General features: G+C 48.7%; 1 protein-coding gene across 1 annotated transcript in view; it reads left to right on the top strand.

Moving 5' to 3' along the window:
* Positions 1-21,135, top strand: part of TENM4 (teneurin transmembrane protein 4) — a 439,221-nt gene extending 418,086 nt beyond the window's left edge. Inside the window, exons 26-30 of the mRNA XM_068978818.1 lie at positions 2,013-2,248; positions 5,564-5,860; positions 9,305-10,919; positions 17,335-17,477; positions 20,377-21,135. Of these exons, the coding sequence (XP_068834919.1) occupies positions 2,013-2,248; positions 5,564-5,860; positions 9,305-10,919; positions 17,335-17,477; positions 20,377-21,135 (3,050 nt within the window). The remainder of the gene's footprint in view (positions 1-2,012; positions 2,249-5,563; positions 5,861-9,304; positions 10,920-17,334; positions 17,478-20,376) is intronic.
* Positions 21,136-21,959: the final 824 nt, after the last annotated feature.

The following is a 21,959-nucleotide window of genomic DNA, read 5'->3' as shown; positions in this document are numbered from 1 at the left end:
GGCCTGAAAGCCTAAGGAATTTGCCCAAGGTCTTGCAGGAAGAGAGCAGCAGAGGCAGGGCTTGAGTCCAGGAGGTCTGGCTCCAAAGTCTGTGCTCTCAGTCTCTGCGCTAGTGTGTTTCACTGTTCACTAGGTCATGACCAACCTAGACAGCATATTAAAAAGGCAGAGACATTACTTTGCCAACAAAGGTCCGTCTAGTCAAGGCTATGGTTTTTCCAGTGGTCATGTATGGATATGAGAGTTGGACTATAAAGAAAGCTGAGCGCCGAAGAATTGATGCTTTTGAACTGTGGTGTTGGAGAAGACTCTTGAGAGTCCCTTGGACTGCAAGGAGATCCAGCTAGTCCATCTTAAAGGAGATCAGTCCTGGGTGTTCATTGGAAAGACTGATGCTGAAGCTGAAACTCCAATACTTTGGCCACCTGATGCAAAGAACTGACTTGTTTGAAAAGCCCCTGATGCTGGGAAAGATTGAAGGTGGGAGGAGAAGGGGACGACAAAGGATGAGATGGTTGGATGGCATCACCAACTCAATGGACATGAGTTTGAGTAAACTCCAGGAGTTGGTGATGGACAGGGAGGCCCGGCATGCTGCAGTCCATGGGGTCACAAAGAGTCGGACATGACTGAGAGACTGAACTGAACTGAAGTGTTTGAGAGCTCATTCACTCACAGAGTGGTGAACCCCTGCACCACTCAGCTGCAGGACCACTGTTGAGACCTGGAAAGAGACTAAGGAGGGGGAGGCTTTCGTTCTAACCAGAGGAACAGGGAAGCTTCTGGGAAGAGATGACGTTTACACAGAGCCTTGAAGGAAGGGCTTGGGTTCGCATTTATTAAACAGAGGGGCAGTGCAGACAGAAGCAGCAGCTGACAAAGGGCAAGAGGAAGGTGACTGCAGTAAAAACTCAGGTTTTTCCATTTTTAGAAAAGAACACAGTGTGCATTTTACAGCTGAAATTTACTTTTTCTCCAGAAGGTTCTATTAGCTACAGACCCTAATTAGAAATCAGGTTTAAAATTTCAAAATTAAGTCTACTTTTAATTCATTGTCATATATATACACATATATGTGTCATATATGTATATATATATGACAGTGATTTAAAACATATATATTTGGCATTTTGTCACTGATTTACATATTGGAGCTATTTTTCACCTTATTGTAAAGAGTGTTGTTACCATAGTGGGAAAGCCTTAAAATGTTCAACCCTTTGCTCTAGGACTCCTACTTTTAGGAGTCTATTTTGATTAATAAACCAAAGTGGAGACATTGATTTATCCAAAAAGTATATTTTTAGTAAATATATAATTCACATACTATTAAAGAGTATAATTTAGTGGTTTTCAGTATATGTACAAAGTTGTGCAACCATTACCACTATCTAATTTCAGAAATTTTTTTTATCACCCCCAAAAGGAAACCCTATAGTCATTAGCAGTCATACCCCTTTCTCCCTTTCCCCACTACTTTCTCTGTACAAGTTGGCCTTTTGCAGACATTGCATATATATGGACTGATTCATATATCAGGTCTTTTGTGCCTGACTTCTTTCACTTTAGCATAATGTTTAACAGATATTTATTTGCAGTGTTACAATCATGCAGAAGTGGAAATAATCAGAATATCTATTTGAGGACCAATTGAATAAGTTCTGTTATTTCCACATAATGGCATAGCATATACTCATTACGAAAAATGTTATGAACATATTCAACAATAAAATAACAGCGATCAGTAAAAACTCTATAAGCAGCCATTTTTAACCATAAATGTATTCAGAAATATTGTGAAATCTGGGAACATACCAAAATATGTACAGTAGTTTCCTTTGGAGATTGAGCTCACGGACCTCCATATATTTCTCTCGTGTTCTTCAATGACAGTGCTTTGTTTCTGTGGTCAGAAATGTAAGCATATTTGAAGACCACACCCCTGCCTCTGCTGCACAGCTCCGCCCCTCCTCAGCCCTCCTAAACAGAGTCCCCCCTCATCTGTCCCTCAGACCAGGTTCGGAACAGCTACTTCATCGGAGCAGACGGCTCCCTGCGGCTGCTGCTGGCCAACGGCATGGAGGTGGCCCTGCAGACAGAGCCCCACCTGCTGGCCGGGACCGTCAACCCCACCGTGGGCAAGAGGAACGTCACACTGCCCATCGACAACGGCCTCAACCTGGTGGAGTGGCGGCAGCGCAAGGAGCAGGCTCGCGGCCAGGTCACCGTCTTCGGGCGCCGGCTTCGGGTGAGCAAGGCCTCCCAGCAGGGGTGGCTGAGTCCTGGGGGGCCAGGGAGGAGGAGGACTCAGAACTGGGCTCCTGTCTGGAAGCTGACACTAGAGGAGATGGTGCTCCTGGGCCTCCGTTTCTTCATCCACAAAAGGGAACATGTTAAGCAAGTGTACATGATGAGAGTCTCATGTATTTTTCACTTGTGCTAGAGAAACGATCTCTGGCTTGATGTTAGTCAGTTCTGAGTTGGGTTTCCAGCTTCTGCTGTTCCCTGAGTGCATTTGGGCAAATCCATCACCTCGTAAAGCTTCAATTTCATTATCCATAAAATGGGGACAATGAAATCAATTTACGAGTTGCTGTAATGATTAGAAATAATACATAAAGTGTCTCATATGGAATCCTGATGCTGGGAAAGATTGAGGCCAGGAGGAGAAGGGGACAACAGAGGATGAGATGGTTGGATGGCATCACCAACTCGATGGACATGGGTTTGGGTGGACTCCGGGAGTTGGTGATGGACAGGGAGGCCTGGCATGCTGCAGTTCATGGGGTCGCAAAGAGTTGGACACGACTGAGTGACTGAATTGAACTGATGGAATCTGGCACATAAAAGTAGTCAGTAATACCTATTCTAGTTGTCATTGTTATTCTTATCACGCATTGCTAACATACATGAAGATTTAGTTTAGCTCTTTGGACCCTAAGCCACTTCTCCTTCCAGGCAGAGTTATCCTTCCTTAATGAGCAAAACAACTCCACCGTGGGCATCACTGCTGGGGCTGGCTTCTGGAGTCTGGCATCCCAGAGCACTTTTCTGCATGTGGATGCCCAGAATGAGCACTTTCGCTGCCTCACTCCCATGTCTTTGTAGTGTGGCCTCTGCCCCAGGGCCGGATTACCTAGCTCCAGTTCCCTCCAGCTTCAGAAAAGGCAGGCGATGGGGAGAGGGAAATGGAGCACCCTGTCCTGACGTTCAACACAGCGCCTCACAGACCTCACACAGGTGCTCCATGCAGCCTTGCTGAGCTGCAGGGCACCCCAGGACTGGGCCACATGTTCCTGATTCCTCAAAGCTGCAGAAACATCCTCATGCAACCTGGTCAGGGCTGTCTTGTACTGCACCCCACCCACCACCCCCCTCCCCAGCCATTTCTTGCAGAGAAAGTTCATTTAAGGCCCTGTTTCCTGTAGGAGGTAACCAGGGGTCCAGAGAGAGGAGGGAGTTTTCCAGACTCGAATAGCTAGGCAACAACTGGAAATACGCATACTGTCTCATGGTGCCTTTCTCATAGCAGACAAGTATGTGACTGATTCAGTATCACACAACTGGAGCCCAGCAAACAGGGCTTCCTGTGGTCCTCAAGAATTCAACAGCTATCTATCTGATGTAGGAAACAGCCTTCCGCTGATTCCCCAAGGAGGGTCTAGCTGTCTGTGTTCTCTATGGGACACTGTCTGCAGACTCAGAGCCCGCTGTGTGAATTCTCCCGGAGTCCTTCACACACATTGGAGGCAATGGGCTAAGTAGAAGGCTTGACCTAGGTTTGATTCCTGCCTGGGGGCCATGTGTGTAGCCTTGAGCAGCTCCTCTGAGCTTCAGATTCCTCTGCAGAAACCAGATGATACTTTTGAAGCACCTAGCCGAGTGCCGGAAGACCCCAGGTGCTCAATAAAGAGCTGCCATTAGTGCTGTTAGGATTTCCTCTCTGCCGCATGAACTGGACCAAAAGTTTCCAGCCATTAATGGGTCCCTCTCCTAGGCTGAGATGAATGACGCTCCAGTCGGGTGGCCGCCACCTCCAAGTCCTCCCAAAATAAATGGCCACCCACAGTGCCGGCATGCAGAATGAGAATGTTAGCTGGGTGCACCTCCCCGTAATGCAGTTCATTTTTTATACAACTGGGAACTTTTTTAATAAAGAAAGATGTAAAATCTCATTGCTGCCACTGCCGAGCACAGGAAGCGTTAGGCAGTTCCCCAGTGAGCTGCTTAATTCAATTTTATTAATTTTGCTGCAGAGGTGTAGTTCCTTTTCACTGGGGGCCCTCCATGGGGAAAGGAGCACAACTGGCTGGGTGGTAGCACCTTGTGGGGGAGTCACAAGGGACCTTCCCAAAGATGCTTTGTAGGACCCCCATCATCGTTGGTGGTATAGAACTGGCTTCTCCCTCTGCCCTCTCTGCAAAGAACACAGCTTCAGCCTCCAACACCTCTGATTTTCCATGGGAATTGTCTGCCATACTGTTTTTGCTTCTGCAATTGTGTTTGATTACCCCTGGGAAAGCAACCTTATTATAACCAGGCCATTCACAGCTAAAGTCATCTCAGCATCATCATTATAAATCTTGATTTTCAAGGCTTTAGAATTTGTTTGGGGAGAAGGGTGAGGCACACACGTCTCTACTTCCTCTGAGAATTACCACGATCATTTGCTGTCATTTAATGGCTCCAGGTTCCTCTGTCCATAGAACTTTTCAGGCAAGAATACTGGAGTGGGTTGTCATTTCCTACTCCAGAGGAATCTTCCTGACCCAGGGATCGAACTCACGTCTCCCACATTGGCAGGCAGATCCTTTACCACAGTGCCACCTGCCGGGAGCAAATGTTCCAAAACCTAGGACGGAGTTCCCCAGGCAACCCACAGCCAGAGAAGGCATCCCAGACTCACACACACTGCCTCCCAGGGCCTCCAGGAAGAAGAAGATGCCTTGGGAGCTAACTGAGATGACCAGGAGGCCCTGGTTGTGGTGGCAGAGGGCAGGAGAGACCCCAGAAGGGACAGGGAGTCTAAGGCCCCAAGAAGGGCCACAGATCCTATGTTGGCATGTTGCAGTGGTGAGAGTCGAATCCAGGCCCAGTCACTCACCAGTCCCAGGATCCGGAGCCCTGTCGTTGACTGTGGTCTACCTGGTGTCAAACACAAGAGCAGCACCTGGCACATAAAATATGGGGTCAGGCACTGACTTACTGGGCCCACACGGCCGCTCCCTTTCCAGGAGGGAGTTAAGAAGGACCTGCCTGTGTCTCCTCATCAGGAGACTCGCACTAGGAAATCAGGAGACTCGCACTAGGAAATTACATGGACCGTATATGCTACCATTTACCCAGACTCTGCATTGTCTTTACCCTCACAAGCGCCCTGTGCACGACTGTTCCCATTTTACAGATGAGGAAACTTGACAAGAGCTGACAGGTGACAGGGCCACAGTCCAAACCCTTGTCCGCTGCCACCCAAGACCTGTGCCGTCTCCTCCACTCAGGGGCCTCGCAGACCGAGTTCCCGATGTCTAGACTGACTCTCTGTGTCCGCCTACCCCTTCTCCAGGTTCACAACCGGAACCTCCTGTCTCTGGACTTTGACCGCGTGACGCGCACGGAGAAGGTCTATGACGACCACCGCAAGTTCACCCTCCGCATCCTGTACGACCAGACGGGGCGGCCCAGCCTCTGGTCACCCAGCAGCAGGCTGAACGGCGTCAACGTGACCTACTCCCCGGGGGGCCACATCGCCGGCGTCCAGAGGGGCATCATGTCTGAGAGGATGGAATACGACCAGGCGGGCCGCATCACATCCAGGATCTTCGCTGATGGGAAGACATGGAGCTACACCTACTTAGAGAAGGCAGGTGTCTGTCTCCCTCCATGACTGGCCTTGCCATATAGAAGATCTTCGTTCTGCTCAACCTAAGCCCAGGCCCAGCCTGCTGACCTCAATGGGATAGATCTGACCTGTGTGGTCTCCAAAAGGAAATGTTCAGGAAAATCTGGATCAAGGGTCAGGGGCTTCCTGGGTGGAGTCTGGATGGATTATGGTGATAGTATGACAAATGGAAGCTTCTGGGGTGGGAGAATGTAAAAGTCCCACCTGATAGATGGGAGGTAGGCCCAAACACTGTCTGGACTTATGGAGCAGGATTTAGACTCTGCTCCCAGGTCTAGGGTGCCTGGTGTGACCTGGTCACAGAGAACAAGGCGGAAGCCAGGGAATTAGTATTAAGCAAGAGGTGCTTAATCCTGCGTGTCACGTGCTAAGAGTGGCATTAGGAAGTCTTTCTGCTTCAAATCAGGCTTCATTTCATCCTGTTGTTGTTCAGTAGCTCAGTCGTGTCTGACTTTTTGTGACTCTGTGGACTGCAACACACCATGTTCTTCACCTTCTCTGTCCTTCACCATCTCCCAGTTTGCTCAAACTCATGTCCATTGAGTCGGTGATGCCATCCAACCATCTCATCCTCTGTCGTCACCTTCTCCTCCTGCCTTCAATCTTTCCCAGCATCAGGGTATTTTCTAATGAGTAGGCTGTTTGCATCAGGTGGCCGAAATATTGGAGTTTCAGCTTCAACATCAGTCCTTCCAATGAATATTCAGGGTTGAGTTTAAAATTTGACTGGTTGGATCTTCTTGCAGTCCAAGGGATTCTCAAGAGTTTTCTCCAACAGCACAGTTCAAAAGCATCCATTCTTCAGCACTCAGCCTTCTTTATGGTCCAGCTCTCACATCCATACATGACTACTGGAAAAACTATAGCTTTGACTATACGGATCTTTGTTGGCAAAGTAATTAATGTCTCTCTCTGCTTTTTAATTTGCTATCTAGGTTTGTCATAGCTTTTCTTCCAAGGAGTAAGCATCTTTTAATTCCATGGCTGCAGTCACCATCTGCAGTGATTTTGGAGCCCCCCCAAAATAAAGCCTCTCACTGTTTCCATTGTTTCCCCATCTATTTGCCATGAAGTGATGGGACCAGATGCCATGATCTTCATTTTTTGAATGTTGAGTTTTAAGCCAACTTTTTCACTCTCCTCTTTCACTTTCATCAAGAGGCTCTTGAGTTCCTCTTTGCTTTCTGCCATTAGAGTGGTGTCATCTGCATATCTGAGATTATTGATATTTCTCCCGGTAGTCTTGATTCTGGCTTGTGCTTCATCCACCCTGGCATTTCACATAATGTACTCTGCATAAAAGTTAAATAAGCAGGGTGACAAGATACAGCCTTGACATACTCCTTTCCCAATTTGGAACCAGTCTGTTGTTCCATGTCCAGTTCTAACTGTTGCTTCCTGACCTACATAAAGATTTCTCAGGAAGCAGGTAAGGTGGTCTGGTATTTCCATCTCTTTCCGAATTTTGCAGTTTGTGGCAATCCATATAGTCAAAGGCTTTAGCATAATCAACGAAGCAGAAGTAGATGTTTTTCTGAAACTTTATTGCTTTTTCTATGATCCAAAAGATGTTGGCAGTTTGATCTCTGGTTCCTCTCTGCCTTTTCAAAATCCAGCTTGAACATCTGGAAGTTCTCGGTTCACATAGTGTTGAAGCCTAGCTTGGAAATTTTTGAGCATTACTCTGCTAGAGTGTGAAATGAGTGCAACTGTGCAGTAGTTTGAACATTCTTTGGCATTGTCATTCTTTGGAATTGGAATGAAGCTGACCTTTTCCAGTCCTGTGGTCACTACTGCGCTTTCCAAATTTGCTGGCATATTGAGTGCAGCACTTTCACAGCATCATCTTTTAGGATTTGAAATAGCTCAACTGAATTCCATCACCTCCACTAGCTTTGTTTATAGTTATGCTTCCTAAGGCTCGCTTGACTTCACATTCCAGGATGTCTGGCTCTAGGTGAGCGTTCACACCATCATGGTTATCTGGGTCATTAAGATCTCTTTTGTATAGTTCTTCTGTGTATTCTTGCCATTTCTTCTTAATATCTTCTGCTTCTGTTAGGTCCATGCTGTTTCTGTCCTTTATTGTGCCCGTCTTTGCATGAAGTATCACCCTGGTATCTCTGATTTTCTTGAAGAGATCTCTAGTCTTTCCCATTCTATTGTTTTCCTCTATTTCTTTGCATTGATCACTTAGGAAGGCTTTCTTGCTATTCTTTGGAACTCTGCATTCATTTCATCCTAGGAACTAGGAATCAGAAAAGGCCTCTAATCAAAAGTTGGTCTCAAAGAAGAGAAATGGTCATTTTGATGCCCAGATGTCTTTTGGCCTGTTACCTACTGACTTATTCATGAAACAGTCTGTATTTCATGCCACAGTTCTGATACCCAGATCCTGGCTTTGTGTTCAACACCTGGTCAGCTGTCCAGGCCCAGGCTCTGCTTGATCTGTGGCCTATCTCCCCTACCTGCAGCATTCACATCCACAAGGGTATTATTTGTGGTAATGCTAAGAGATACCCTGAAGGTCATCCAACATGACCTGAAAATCTGAACTCAGAGGGAAAGAATTTGCCCATGGCCGTACACTGAGTCTGTTATTAGAAACCAGGTTTCCCCATTCCCATCACAGCCCACCCTACCCCTGGGTGGGTGTATGAACTGTTACTACATAAACAATTATCCAAAACCTTAAATGTCCTTCTCAGACATGTCTTATCCTATAGGCCATAAGGAGTCAACAGAAGCTGTTTAGCAGGCAATAGATATTATCAGGGGTTTTCCAGGTGGCACTAATGGTAAAGAATCTGCCTGCCAGTATACTTAGAGATAAGAGACATGGGTTCAATCCCTGGGTTGAGAAGATTCCCTGGAGGAGGGCACAGCAACCCACTCCAGTATTCTTGCCTGGAGAATCCCATGGACAGAGGAGCCTAGCAGGCTGTAGTCCATAGGACTGCACAGTCAGACATGACTGAAGTGACTTACACGCACACACACAGACAATATCAGACTGTGTTTAATCATTCTTGCTTGGGTGGGAAGATTGAGAAGGAATCTGGAGCAAGGGAGCCAAGAGAGAGGCTGCTGCAAATATTTATATTTTAGGCCAGTTCTCCCAACCCCATCTCACACTGATCATTTCTATACCCCACAAAGGGGCAAACAGACAACGCTGCTCACTGTAGGCAGGCCAAGGGTGGAGAGAAGGCCTTCTCTTAGCACATCTATACCCCATTGCATTATCCTAGGGCACACTGATTGGAAAGCTCTGGTTTGGGCATAACTTAGAAGAACCACTGGCTTCCTTGGCCTTTCATTCTTTTCCTTTAAGTCTGGGGCTCACAGACCTCCCCTCCCTCCCCAGCACCCTCCTCTCATCTCTCGGTTTTCCTCTCCCTCCAGTCTATGGTGCTGCTGCTCCACAGCCAGAGGCAATACATCTTTGAGTTCGACAAGAACGACCGCCTCTCTTCTGTGACCATGCCCAACGTGGCGCGGCAGACACTGGAGACCATCCGCTCAGTGGGTTACTACAGGAACATCTACCAGCCCCCTGAAGGCAATGCTTCAGTCATCCAGGACTTCACTGAGGATGGGCACCTCCTCCACACCTTCTACCTGGGCACCGGCCGCAGGGTGATATACAAGTATGGCAAGCTGTCCAAGCTGGCCGAGCTGCTGTACGACACCACCAAGGTGAGCTTCACCTACGATGAGACTGCTGGCATGCTAAAGACCATCAACCTACAGAACGAGGGCTTCACCTGCACCATCCGCTACCGTCAGATCGGGCCCCTGATCGACCGCCAGATCTTCCGCTTCACCGAGGAAGGCATGGTCAACGCCCGCTTTGACTACAACTATGACAACAGTTTCCGGGTGACCAGCATGCAGGCTGTGATCAACGAGACCCCGCTGCCCATTGACCTGTATCGCTATGACGACGTGTCGGGCAAGACGGAGCAGTTCGGGAAGTTTGGTGTCATCTACTATGACATTAACCAGATCATCACCACGACGGTCATGACCCACACCAAGCACTTTGACGCCTATGGCCGGATGAAGGAAGTGCAATATGAGATCTTCCGCTCACTCATGTATTGGATGACCGTCCAATATGATAACATGGGGCGAGTAGTGAAGAAGGAGCTGAAGGTGGGACCCTACGCCAACACCACCCGCTACTCCTATGAGTACGACGCCGATGGCCAGCTGCAGACGGTCTCCATCAATGACAAGCCACTCTGGCGATACAGCTATGACCTCAATGGGAACCTGCACTTACTGAGCCCTGGAAATAGTGCGCGGCTTACCCCACTACGGTACGACCTCCGCGACCGCATCACCAGGCTGGGCGACGTGCAGTACAAGATGGACGAGGATGGTTTCTTGAGGCAGCGGGGCAGCGATGTCTTTGAGTACAACTCAGCCGGCCTGCTCATCAAGGCCTACAACCGGGGTGGTGGCTGGAGCGTCAGGTACCGCTACGATGGCCTGGGACGACGGGTGTCCAGCAAGAGCAGCCAGAGCCACCACCTGCAGTTTTTCTATGCAGACCTGACCAACCCTACCAAGGTCACCCACCTCTACAACCACTCTAGCTCTGAGATCACATCCCTCTACTATGACCTGCAAGGGCACCTCTTCGCCATGGAGTTGAGCAGCGGAGATGAGTTTTATATAGCTTGCGACAACATCGGGACCCCTCTTGCTGTCTTCAGTGGAACAGGCTTAATGATCAAGCAGATCCTGTACACGGCCTATGGGGAGATCTACATGGACACCAACCCCAACTTCCAGATCATCATTGGCTACCACGGTGGCCTCTACGATCCACTCACCAAGCTCGTCCACATGGGCCGGCGGGATTACGACGTGCTGGCTGGTCGCTGGACTAGCCCAGACCACGAGTTGTGGAAGCATCTTAGTAGCAGCAACATCATGCCCTTTAATCTCTACATGTTTAAAAACAACAACCCCATCAGCAACTCTCAGGACATCAAGTGCTTCATGACAGGTGAGGATCAGGGCTCATTCAGAAGGCAGGGAGCTCAATTGCTCTGGTCGTTAGGACCATCTTTCTTGACAAAGCCAATATGGTATAATGAGAAACATTTACTTTCTCTTAGAGTAGCATTTTCCAAAGTATTTTTTAAGAAACACTAGTTAAGAGAAATGCTCTGTAAAAACTGGTTTTGGCATCAAGTCAGTTTGATAGGATAACCACCATTCCAAAATTTTCATGATCCATTTCAGCTTAAGAAAGGCTCTGTGAAGTCTTGTAGCAAAGGGAACTGTTTCATATAATTTCATATAATTACCCACTGTTTTTCCAACTTGTTTAACCATGAATCATAACCCCTTTTTTTTAACCATGAAACCCTAATATTTCACTGGATGCATCCCTTAAGATGTATTCTGAGAGTTTCTGACCCAAAGATCAAGCTGGTTATGTGTCCCAGATAAACTGAGTAAAGGTATGACCAAAAAAAAAAAAATCAGAGAGAAACAAGAAATCAGTTGTCTTTCTTATTTGGGATGATGTAAATGGAAAATTCAGACTTAGGAGACAGAACTAGAGGAAAGATCCATTATTTCTAAGCTATGACAGTCACAAAATTTGCTTAACTTCCTTTGAATTCCGGTTTCCTGATCTATAAATTGAAGTTAGAATATCTACCCTGACTCTAATAAGTTAAATATGCATATTGTAAATCCTAACGCAACTACTAAAAAGTAAAACAGAGGCATAGCCTATCAGTCAATAGTGGAGATAAAATGAAGACTAAAATAATAATCCAAACAGGGGAGGGGATGAGGGAGCAAAAGGAACAAAGAACAGATGGACAAATGGCAAAAAAACACAAAAAAAACCCTGGTAGTGAAAGGTTGTTGTTGAGCCGTGAAAGACTCTGAGATTCTTGGTCTCCGGAGAAGAGGAATTCAGTCCGGGGCCAGTGACGAGGCTTGATTGCTCAGAGCTTTTGTGTAATAAAGCTTTATTAAAGTATAAAAGAGATAGATGAAGCTTCTGACATAGACATCAGAAGGGAGCAGAAAGAGTGCTAGTCTTTAGCCAGGTGTTTCATATCTGTTAGAAAGCTCTTAATCAGATGAGAGAGACACCTCAAGGCTGACAGAGTTTCACCAGCCCCTCTCCCACAATATGTATTTTTGAGATAGGATGGCACGAGGTGTGTCATCCCCCAGCCATAAAGCAGTTGATATGAATACTGGTTTGTTGAGCTATTATAAACCCAAGGTTTGAGAAAAGAAAAAACGTTAGTCTTAGGTGGAACCATTTTGAAGAAAGGCAAATTCCAAAGCAAATACATAGTTTCATTAACATGCTTAAGAGAAACATTTCCATAAGAAAAAGGCATTGGTGAGCTCAAGGTTTGAGAAAAGTTAAGTTCAGGTGGAACCAGGTGTTGTCATGGCAACAGAGAATTTTAAGAGAAAAAAATCTGACACATGCAGCCTATTTCCTCCGTTTGGAGACCCCTGGCCTTCCTGCCTGTTATCCTCTCAGTAGGATGGTTGCAGGGATGAAATGAAATATGTCTGATAATCTGCCTAGCACAGCTCACGGCTCGTGTTCATTCCTGTTCCTCTGCTATCCAATTTTAAAAGCAGGCTTTGGTCTTCACTACTGTGAAACCAACTTGAGTGTAAAGTGCCCCAGAGGTCACTCATGCCAGAAATGCCTCCAGCAGACTCCTCCCAGCAAGCAGCCACTGCCAGGTCAGACCTCACAAGTTAGAGAAGCTATGGGAATTCAGGTCTGGTTAAAACCAGCCCTTTTTATAGAAGAGTATGTGTACTGGGCAAAAAGTTGGGCATGACAACTTTCCCCCTCTTTTGTCCTATGATACCACCCTCCTGCCGCATAATTTAAGGCCGTTTCCTTCATCCAACAAGGGCCTCCTCTGTGCAGCCACTGTTTTAGGCACTGGGGATAGAAAGACGATCCCTGCCCTCCAGAAATTCACCCTGCATGAGGCCAGAGAGACCCGCGCTGTGAAGTGTGAGAGGCCCGCGGTGAAGGTTTGCCATGATGGTCAGCAAAACCATCAGGAGACATGTCAGGAGACACGGCTGATTCCACCTGGGGAGCCCCTGATGCGTGAGGTCCGCTGACGCGTAGACTTTCACCAGGAAGAAGGATGATCCAGGGAGAGGGGGCTGCACACGCTAAGGTGCAGAAGGCAGCGTGTACAGCCTGCACGAGTGCCCCTTAGGCACGTGGTGGCTTCCTGGGCCCCCAAACTTGGTGGCTCAGGCTGGACCTGTTTCTGCTGACAGAGGCCTAGAGGATTAGTCTTCTTTCAGAGAAGAATTCTAGACGGTCCTCTAGAGAGCTAGAGTCCCAGCAGTGGGCAGGAAGAGAGGACACAGTGGTAAGCAGGTGAGATGAATACCTCCTTTGGACCTGTGGACGCACAGGAATATCCCAGCAAGGTTGCCCATCATTCACCCTGCTCAGCTCACTGACAGCCCTAGAGCATCTTAGTGGGTTGAAAGGATGTTCAACTTACATCTGTCTGGATTAAGCTTGCCCTGTGCCTCATCCTCCAGTGAGCTTCCTATGAGGTGACTTGGCAGGTTCCTGTAGCTGAAGAAAAAATGGAGCGAAGAACCATTTCACTACCAAAAGCCAAGATGCAACTAGTTCTCGCTAGACCTAACCATTTAGCTTCCACGTAGGTTACTTGCAACCTCATTCACATCCAGCAATGATGGTGATAAAAAGGGCATCTTTTTCCAAAGATTTCTTCAAGGGTCCTGAGATAGACTCCAAGAAAGGGTCTGAGGGCTTCCCAGGTGGCTCAGTGGTAAAGAATCTGCCTGCCAAGGCAGGAGACACAGGTTTGATCCCTGGACCAGGAAGAGCCTTTGGAGGAGGAAATGACAACCCACTCCAGTATTCGTGCCTGGAGAATCCCATGGACAGAGGAGCCTGGGGGCTACAGTCCATGGGGTTACAAAAGAGTCGAACACAACTTAGCAACTGAGCATGAATGCATAGGGTCTTAAGCCTGTATTGGGTAAGATTTATATCACATGATGACCTCTGACTCAGCCACCATGGCTGGGGAGATAGAATGTACTGATTGGCTTAGCCTTGGTCATTCACATACTCCAGTGAGGAACCCTTAGGTGGAGTCAGCATCCCTAAAAATACACGCATATCTCAAAAAGAAAGAGAGAAAAGGCAGAATGGGATGCTAGGAATACAACTTTAAAATGTCCACCACTGATCCCTCAGATACACCTTTGCACTTGACCGTCCCTGTTGCCTGTGAGATGGGCAGTACTGACCCCATTTACAGAGGCAGAAAGTGAGGGTCAGAGAAGAAAAGGAACCGGCCCAGGTAGAGGGGGCGAGGCTGGGCGTAGACCGCTGCTGTGTCTGACTCCGAAATCCTCATTCTTAGGTGAGTTCTCTCTGTAAAGTGCACAGCGGTGTTCATGTGGAAGGGATTGTTTTTCTCTGTCACTGTGCCAGGCAGCCACGCTGAGGTCTGAGACGGATTGGTGGAGAACTATTTAATGTGAAGGAACGCCTGCCTCTGATGTCATAGGAAAGAAAGGGAACATTCCCAACTCTTTAGAAAAGCACAGGAGAAAAGCCAGTGAATAAATCAGTGTTCAGCGTTTTTCCTAAAGGCATAACGAGAAAGTTTCCCACCTTCCATCACTTATAATTAAGGCCCAGGCCTCTTTTCAGCCCCCTGGTTTCCTGGGAATTTGCAGCACTCCTGATAGAAGCTTTCCTCTGCAACTACAAATTCAGATGCAAGTTCTAAGCCTCAGGCAAAATGGCTCTGTAGCCATTTTTTTCCTCTCCATTCTGTTTGTTTTAATTTCCCAAAGAACCATCTGCCATGATTCATAGAATCAGAGATACTTAGAAACTCAGTGAGAATAGGGACTTTGGAGAAAACTGATCCAAGCACCTCGTGTTTCAAATGAGGAAACAAAGGTCCAAGCACATGGAGGCATAGGTGTTTCTTCTTCAAACACAGAAGAAACCCAGAAAACCTGCTATGAGCCAGAACCACACTGAACACTTGAAAATACAATAAGTTCCATCATTTATGTAACAGAACAGTTCCTGCTATATGATGGCTAGTTCAAATGGTAACGCTGTTAGTATTCTTCCCCATGACTTGGTGAAACTATTTCTCCCATCAATTTGCAGACAAAGAAACTAAACCTCAGAGAGATTAAGGAAAATGTCTAAGATCACACGGTCTGTGAGCTGGGGAGCCAGTGTTTGGACCTGGGTTTTGTCTTGCCTTAACCATGTTCTTTCCCTTATGTGATCTCTCTAGAAGTAGAACTTGGGTTTTCAGTCTTCTCTTTCTACCACCCCTTCGCTTCAGTACCTCCAGGCTTCAAATGCAAGAGATGGACTCTGTAACATCCAAAAAGCAAAAACAAGCTCCCCCCCAGAAAAGGCAAACATGAGGCTTTTAGGGTACAGGCAACATGGGATGAGGTTGTAGACCCCCAAGGGGCACTTGCGTTGTTGGGATGGACTCTGTTTCACCAATGCCTGGACCCTAAGAACCACCCTGACCAGGGGTCTGCCTGCTTGGGAAGAAGCCAAAAGCAGACTTGCATGCCCACTGCCCAGAGCTGCTGGCTCTGGGACTAAATTGTGAATCCTGCCTTCTCCTGACTTTAGATTCAAGCCTCTGGTCACCAGCTGCCTTGGGATCTTCGGCTGCCCCTTCCCAAGGAAGGCTGAGCCATGCTGGGACACAGGCTGTCTGTCTGTCTCCTGTGTGTGTGTTAGACACTCAGTTGTGTCTGACTCTTTGAGACCCCATGAACTGTAGCCCGCCAGGCCCCTCTGTCCATGGGGATTCTCCAGGCAAGAATACTGGAGTGGGTTGCCATGCCCTCCTCCAGGGGATCTTCCCTTCCCAGGGGTCAAGCCTGGGTCTCCCGCATCTCAGGCAGACACTTTACCATCTGAGCCACCAAGGAAACCCTGTCTGTCTCCTGTAGACCCCAGATCACCTCCCACCTGCCACCTCAGGCTCTTCCTGCCCCAGCCACCATTTTCCTCTCTCATTCTCTCTCTGCCCTGCTGAACTGCTGTCTGGTTACCCGAAAGTTCCCAGTACTCACCTGCCCACTCCAGGCCTTGCCTTACACAACAGCTTTTGCCTGAAGTGCCCCCGTCATCTCCATTGAAGTCTGACAAAATTTATGCAACTGTCAGTGTCTGGCGTAAAGGCTACCTTCTTCATGAAGACTTGTCAGCCTATAGGACCGAAAGACTTCTGCGCTCCCCTCGGCCTTTTTCTCGTGTCAGAGTTATCCACGCTATGTGTCTCATCTCCCCTCCAGGGTCCTGAGTGTGCAAGCTGAAGGTCTGTGACACCAGTGCTGGTCACGGAAAAGACCCTCAGCCACAGAGGGCTAAGTAACTGATGGCACACCCTCTTTCCTTTCCTGAAGTCTTTTTTTTTTCCCCCTGAAGTCTTGACTTCCTGATTCCATTCTTCAGTGAGCCAAGTACTCAGCTGGGATATTGTCATGAGCATTAGTAACCCCCCAGGAATATTATAAAAACCAATAAATCCAACGCCTATGGGGCTCGATCATCAAACCCAATATAGAGACTGGAAATGAAGGCACAGGGAGGCTGGGTGACATCCTTAGGCTGTCGGAGTAAATAAAAGGCAGAATCGGGGGGAACTCTCTGATCTGTGGTCAGGCCATCTCCATGGTCTTCCCTGGTGGCTCAGCGGTAAAGAATCTTCCTGAATGCAGGAGACATGAGTTTGATCCCTGGGTCAGGAAGATCCCCTGGAGGAGGAGATGGCTACCCACTCTAGTATTCTTGCCTGGAGAATCCCATGGACAGAGGAGCCTGTCAGGCCATAGTCCACGGGGTCGTCAGGAGTCGGACATGACCGAAGCAACTAAGCACAGGCCAGTGCACTTTGGCCCTGAGATTCTAATCTCTGCAGAAAGGACTATTTCCTAAGTGAATTTTCTCTTTGAAAATCCTTCATTAAAATCCTTCCTTCGGGTGTGGGTGTCTTCTGTGTCTCCTGTCGATGTCTAAGGTAGATGCAGAGCGGTCTTCATCCATCAACAGCCGCCCCTGGCTATGAAGCTGAAGGTCCGTGGGGTAGAGAGACAGTAGAAAGAGGAGTCGGGAAGCCTAGGTTCTCCATGTGTGACATCACTCTCAGATTCAGCCACAGGAGGGATCACTAGGTCCCAAGAGCACACTCGGCTTCCACGCTGTGAAACAGTCTCCAGCGTGCTTGTTGACTCTGCCCCCAGCCGCCCACCACATCCTCACTCTCCCCAGCAGCCTTACTCTAGGCCGCCTTCTCAGGGTGCGTCACGTCCGAGGTCCACTGACTCCACAGGGATGTTTCTGCTTCTTCTCTCCCTCCCAGATGTCAACAGCTGGCTCCTCACCTTTGGATTCCAGCTTCACAACGTGATCCCCGGCTATCCCAAGCCAGACATGGATGCTATGGAACCATCCTACGAGCTCGTCCACACACAGATGAAAACTCAGGAGTGGGACAACAGCAAGGTAATTCACGCACGTGGCTGACATTACAGGAATGGGTCCCACCAGCGCTTCAGAAAAGCTTAGGCCAATAATAGAAACCAACGTGGTACGTTTGCAGTGCTTACCAGGAACTGTTGAGCAGATAACTTAGTGACCCCGGCAAGTCACTGTGGACACAGCCGTAATGGTGCACAGATCCTCATGAGCCAAATTAAGGAGTTTTGTATGTTACACTGAGTTTGGAGTTCGGCACAATGAGCCTTTGTCCCAACCCAAAACAAGAGTACAAGGAGGAAAGGTGCGTTCTAAATATAAATGTAATATTTCCTGAGCACCCTCAACATGCCCCTGCCCTTGTGTGAGGTGTTCTTTATAAATTAACAACAAAAATATCCCCCTGTATCATTGTTATCATTTTACAGATTCAGTGCCTGAGGCTTTCAAATGCCATCCAACAAAGATGGAGTAGAGTGGGATTCAAACTCAGATCTGCCTGCAGGTCCTCAAAACAATGTTGCTCTCTCCATCTTCCATTCATGACATGAAGACTCCCAGAATTTTACGGCTATAAAGATCATAAACGTGGTTGCACCCCACCCCCTCACTTCCTGAATCCATCTGTTCGCTGCTTCCCACTGCCCCCCTCATTCATAAGATCTGTACAAGGAGCTGGCTCTTCCAGACCCCATGCTGCAGGCAGAGACTGGGCCTTCCAGGGGACCCCTGTCCCAGGGGACGAGAGACTCAGGAGGAAGTCTGGGTTGCAGATGGCATACAGCTGGCAATCAGAAACTGATGCATCCACATCTCTTACTCCGGCCAGATTCCATGAGGTCTCAGCCTGGCTGTTTCCTTCCCCTAGACTCTGGAGAACATGATGCTGGACCTCTGTTGTCTGATGGCACCTACAGCTTCCTCTCCACACTATATTTTCATTTCTGCCTTCTTTCCTGTATCTCCACTAGACCCTGAGCCCCAAGGGGGCAAGTAGTGGGTCTTATTTGGTACCCTGTCTACCACCATGCACATTTCTCAGGTGCCCGGAAGGAACACTTTTTGTTGAATGACCAAATAGTTGAAAGAGGTAAACAACTCTGCGAGTTCAGCCTTTTCCCCTGCTTTGCAGAGGAGACCAGAGTTGAGAGAAGAAACTTGTCCAAGGTCAGCTGCAAAGTAGCAGAAAGCAATGAGGGCCCAAGCCCACCTGGTCGCAAAGCCTCTCTCTCTGTGGCCTTTGCCCTGCCCCCTGCCCTCTCCAGGCCCACCGTCCCTCCCCTCCAGGTCCCCCCAGCTGCCCATGGCACTGTCTTCCCAGGGCTGCTTCCAGCCTCTCAGCTGCGCCCCAACTCCAAGCTCCCTCCGCCACCCGCTCCCAGAGCCACAGTCCCTGACAGCCCCTTTGCCAGCCTCTCTCGTCAATGAATTATTGATTTCTGCCCTTGGCAAGCATCGGAGATCTTTGTTGTTGAGCACTCTGGCTTTCATGAAACTCTAGGAAATAATTGTTCACAGACAGGGTTCTATTAATTATAAAGAGGACTTAATTTCAGTGAGAAGCTGATGGGCCTGTTTCTAAAGCCGTTTGCCTGAGTTGCTGACAAGGCCCTGCAGCCTGCCTGAGAGTGGCTTCCCATAGCTCCCTGAGCCACGGGAGGGACAGATATGCCAAGGAGACAGGCCCAGCCTGTTCCCTAAAGCAGCCAAGAGCAGGGTCACTTAAGGAGCCTCCAGGAAGCATTGCAGAGACAGAGGCCATCCTTGGAAAGCATTTCTAAATGTGGCAGAGAGCAATAAAGCAGATTAAGAGGATTCATGGGCTTCCCAGGTGGCACTAGTGGTGAAGGACCTACCTGCCAGTGCAGGAGACGTAAGAGATGCAGGTTCAGTCCCTGGGTCAGGAAGATCCCCCGGAGGAGGGCGCGGCCACCCACTCCAGTGTTCTTGCCTGGAGAATCCCATGGTCAGAGGAGTCTGGCGGGCTGCAGTCCACAAGGGCACAAAGAGTTGCACATGACTGAAGCGACTTAGCACGCACACAAGAGGGTTCACATAAACCACTGCTTTCCATCTTACTAAGCCTCTAGCCGAGAGTACACCTCGTCGTTGCCTCACCTGGCATCACCCCCTCATCCTCAAGTCCCAACTCAGGTGTGACCCTATCCTTGAACCCTGCCTTCTCCACCTCGCCTCTCTGCCTCCAGGCTGACATATCCTAAGCTGTGTTTGCTCCTCCCAACTCCAGTAGCTCTTGAACTGAGCCTCTAGAATCAGAAAGACCTGGGTTCGAATGTTGGCTTGAATACCTACTACTGTATGACTGTGGGCCAGTCTCAACCTCTTTGAGCCTTAGCTTCTCAGATGTAAAACCAGAATAATAATACCCCTACTGTATAAAGCTATTGTGAAGATCCAACAAGATAATGAATGTGAACTATTCAGCTCAAAGACCAAGACATGTTGGCTGTAGCTATTCCTGTCACCTCTCTTAGGCCACCAGTCCTCACATTTGCTTGTAGTTATTCGTTGTACGTTTGTCTTTCCCCACGAAACAAGGAGTTCTTCAAGGACAGGGATGATGTCTGATTCACTGTTGTGACCCGTGCCGAGAAAACAAGTGAGCCCAGAGTAGATGCCCCATGAACAGCCTCTGAGTGGAAGGAAGGGTTAAATACATGGGTGCTTTTACGGCGAACCCTGGATAATGGGTCCAGCATCACCATTTCCCAGATCAACAGAGTGCTTAACAGCAGGACTAGATGCTACTAGAACAGGGGCTGGGTGTCCTAGTGGTCAGCAGTAGAGCTAGATGCTACAGGTTAGTATCTTTCTATAAGTTAGACTTGGTCATGCAGGCTGATTCTCCAGTTCCCTGGTGGTTTCCCCACTTCATTTCATTCTCTCTTTCTCCTCCCCACATCAGTCTATCCTCGGGGTGCAATGTGAAGTGCAGAAGCAGCTCAAGGCCTTCGTCACCCTGGAACGTTTTGACCAGCTCTATGGCTCCACAATCACCAGCTGCCAGCAGGCCCCAGAGACAAAGAAGTTTGCATCCAGCGGCTCCGTGTTCGGCAAGGGGGTCAAGTTCGCCTTGAAGGATGGGCGCGTGGCCACAGACATCATCAGTGTGGCCAACGAGGATGGGCGGCGGGTGGCTGCTGTCTTGAACAACGCCCACTACCTGGAGAACCTGCACTTCACCGTCGACGGGGTGGACACCCACTACTTCGTGAAACCAGGGCCTTCGGAAGGCGACCTGGCCATCCTGGGCCTCAGCGGCGGGCGGCGAACCCTGGAGAACGGGGTCAACGTCACCGTCTCCCAGATCAACACGATGCTTAATGGCAGGACTAGACGCTACACAGACATCCAGCTCCAGCACGGGGCACTGTGCTTGAACACGCGCTACGGGACCACTCTGGACGAGGAGAAGGCGCGGGTGCTAGAGCTGGCCCGGCAGAGAGCCGTGCGCCAGGCCTGGGCCCGCGAGCAGCAGCGACTTCGGGACGGGGAGGAGGGCCTGCGGGCCTGGACCGAGGGCGAGAAGCAGCAGGTGCTGAACACGGGACGGGTTCAAGGCTACGATGGCTTCTTTGTGATCTCAGTCGAGCAGTACCCGGAACTGTCAGACAGCGCCAACAATATCCACTTCATGAGACAGAGTGAGATGGGCCGGAGGTGACAGAGAGGACCATGGCCGGGACTTCTTGCCAAAGACAGCTACTCTTCTGTGGCCGCGGACCTGACTGTGTTGTACTTAAAAAAAAAAAAAAAAATCCTTTTTTTAACAAGTGCAAAAAAAACAACAAAAAGATACTTGGTTGCATTGTAACTCATGCAACATCCTTTTTTTTAAGAAAAGTAAAACAGATTTGGCCTTCACACATTTTTTGCAAAGAACAGAGGGTATTTTTTTTTCTGTAGTGTGATCACAATGAAAACTTAACTGTCTTTTGTTCCCTTTTCCTTGAGGAGTTTTCCTTGTTGTTTGGGGCACGTTTCTCTTCTCTGAGATCCAGCCCCTGGGGTGTGTCCTTGTCTGTCCCCAGGTCCCCAGTGTGATGTGAGACACGAGTGTCTGTGCTAACTTGTCCCATGTGCAAGGCTATCTTCCACGGGGGTCAGGCAGGAGTGAAGGGTGCAGAGAGCCATGGGCCGATAGCAAATTTCCGGAGGGCCTGGAAAGAGGGTCTGCAGGACCCGAGGATCTCTGGCCAAGCTCCCGCAGACAAGTGGGGGTGCTTTTTAACACTGTGTTCCATGCCCCCGGAGGACCATGGATGGTTTCATCTTGCTCTGGGGAATTTCATGATCTCACAGCACCTTTTTCAAGCTGCCCCAAACTCCTGTCCAAGCTTTATATTTTGATGCTAAACGAAACCCCCAACCCCTTTTGCAAACCCTGTGTAGTTGTCAGTTGCCACTCCTATGCTGGGATGGAGCACGTGTCTCCCAGGTCTTTTTCCCAGTCTGGCAACCTCGTCCTGGGGGCTGAGAGGCAGAGGT

This window comes from Capricornis sumatraensis, chromosome 8 (assembly GCF_032405125.1).
Source record: "Capricornis sumatraensis isolate serow.1 chromosome 8, serow.2, whole genome shotgun sequence".
Taxonomy (NCBI): Eukaryota; Metazoa; Chordata; class Mammalia; order Artiodactyla; family Bovidae; genus Capricornis; species Capricornis sumatraensis.
The sequence above is the reverse complement of the archived record's forward strand: the minus strand, read 5'-3'. Positions and strand labels throughout refer to the sequence as shown.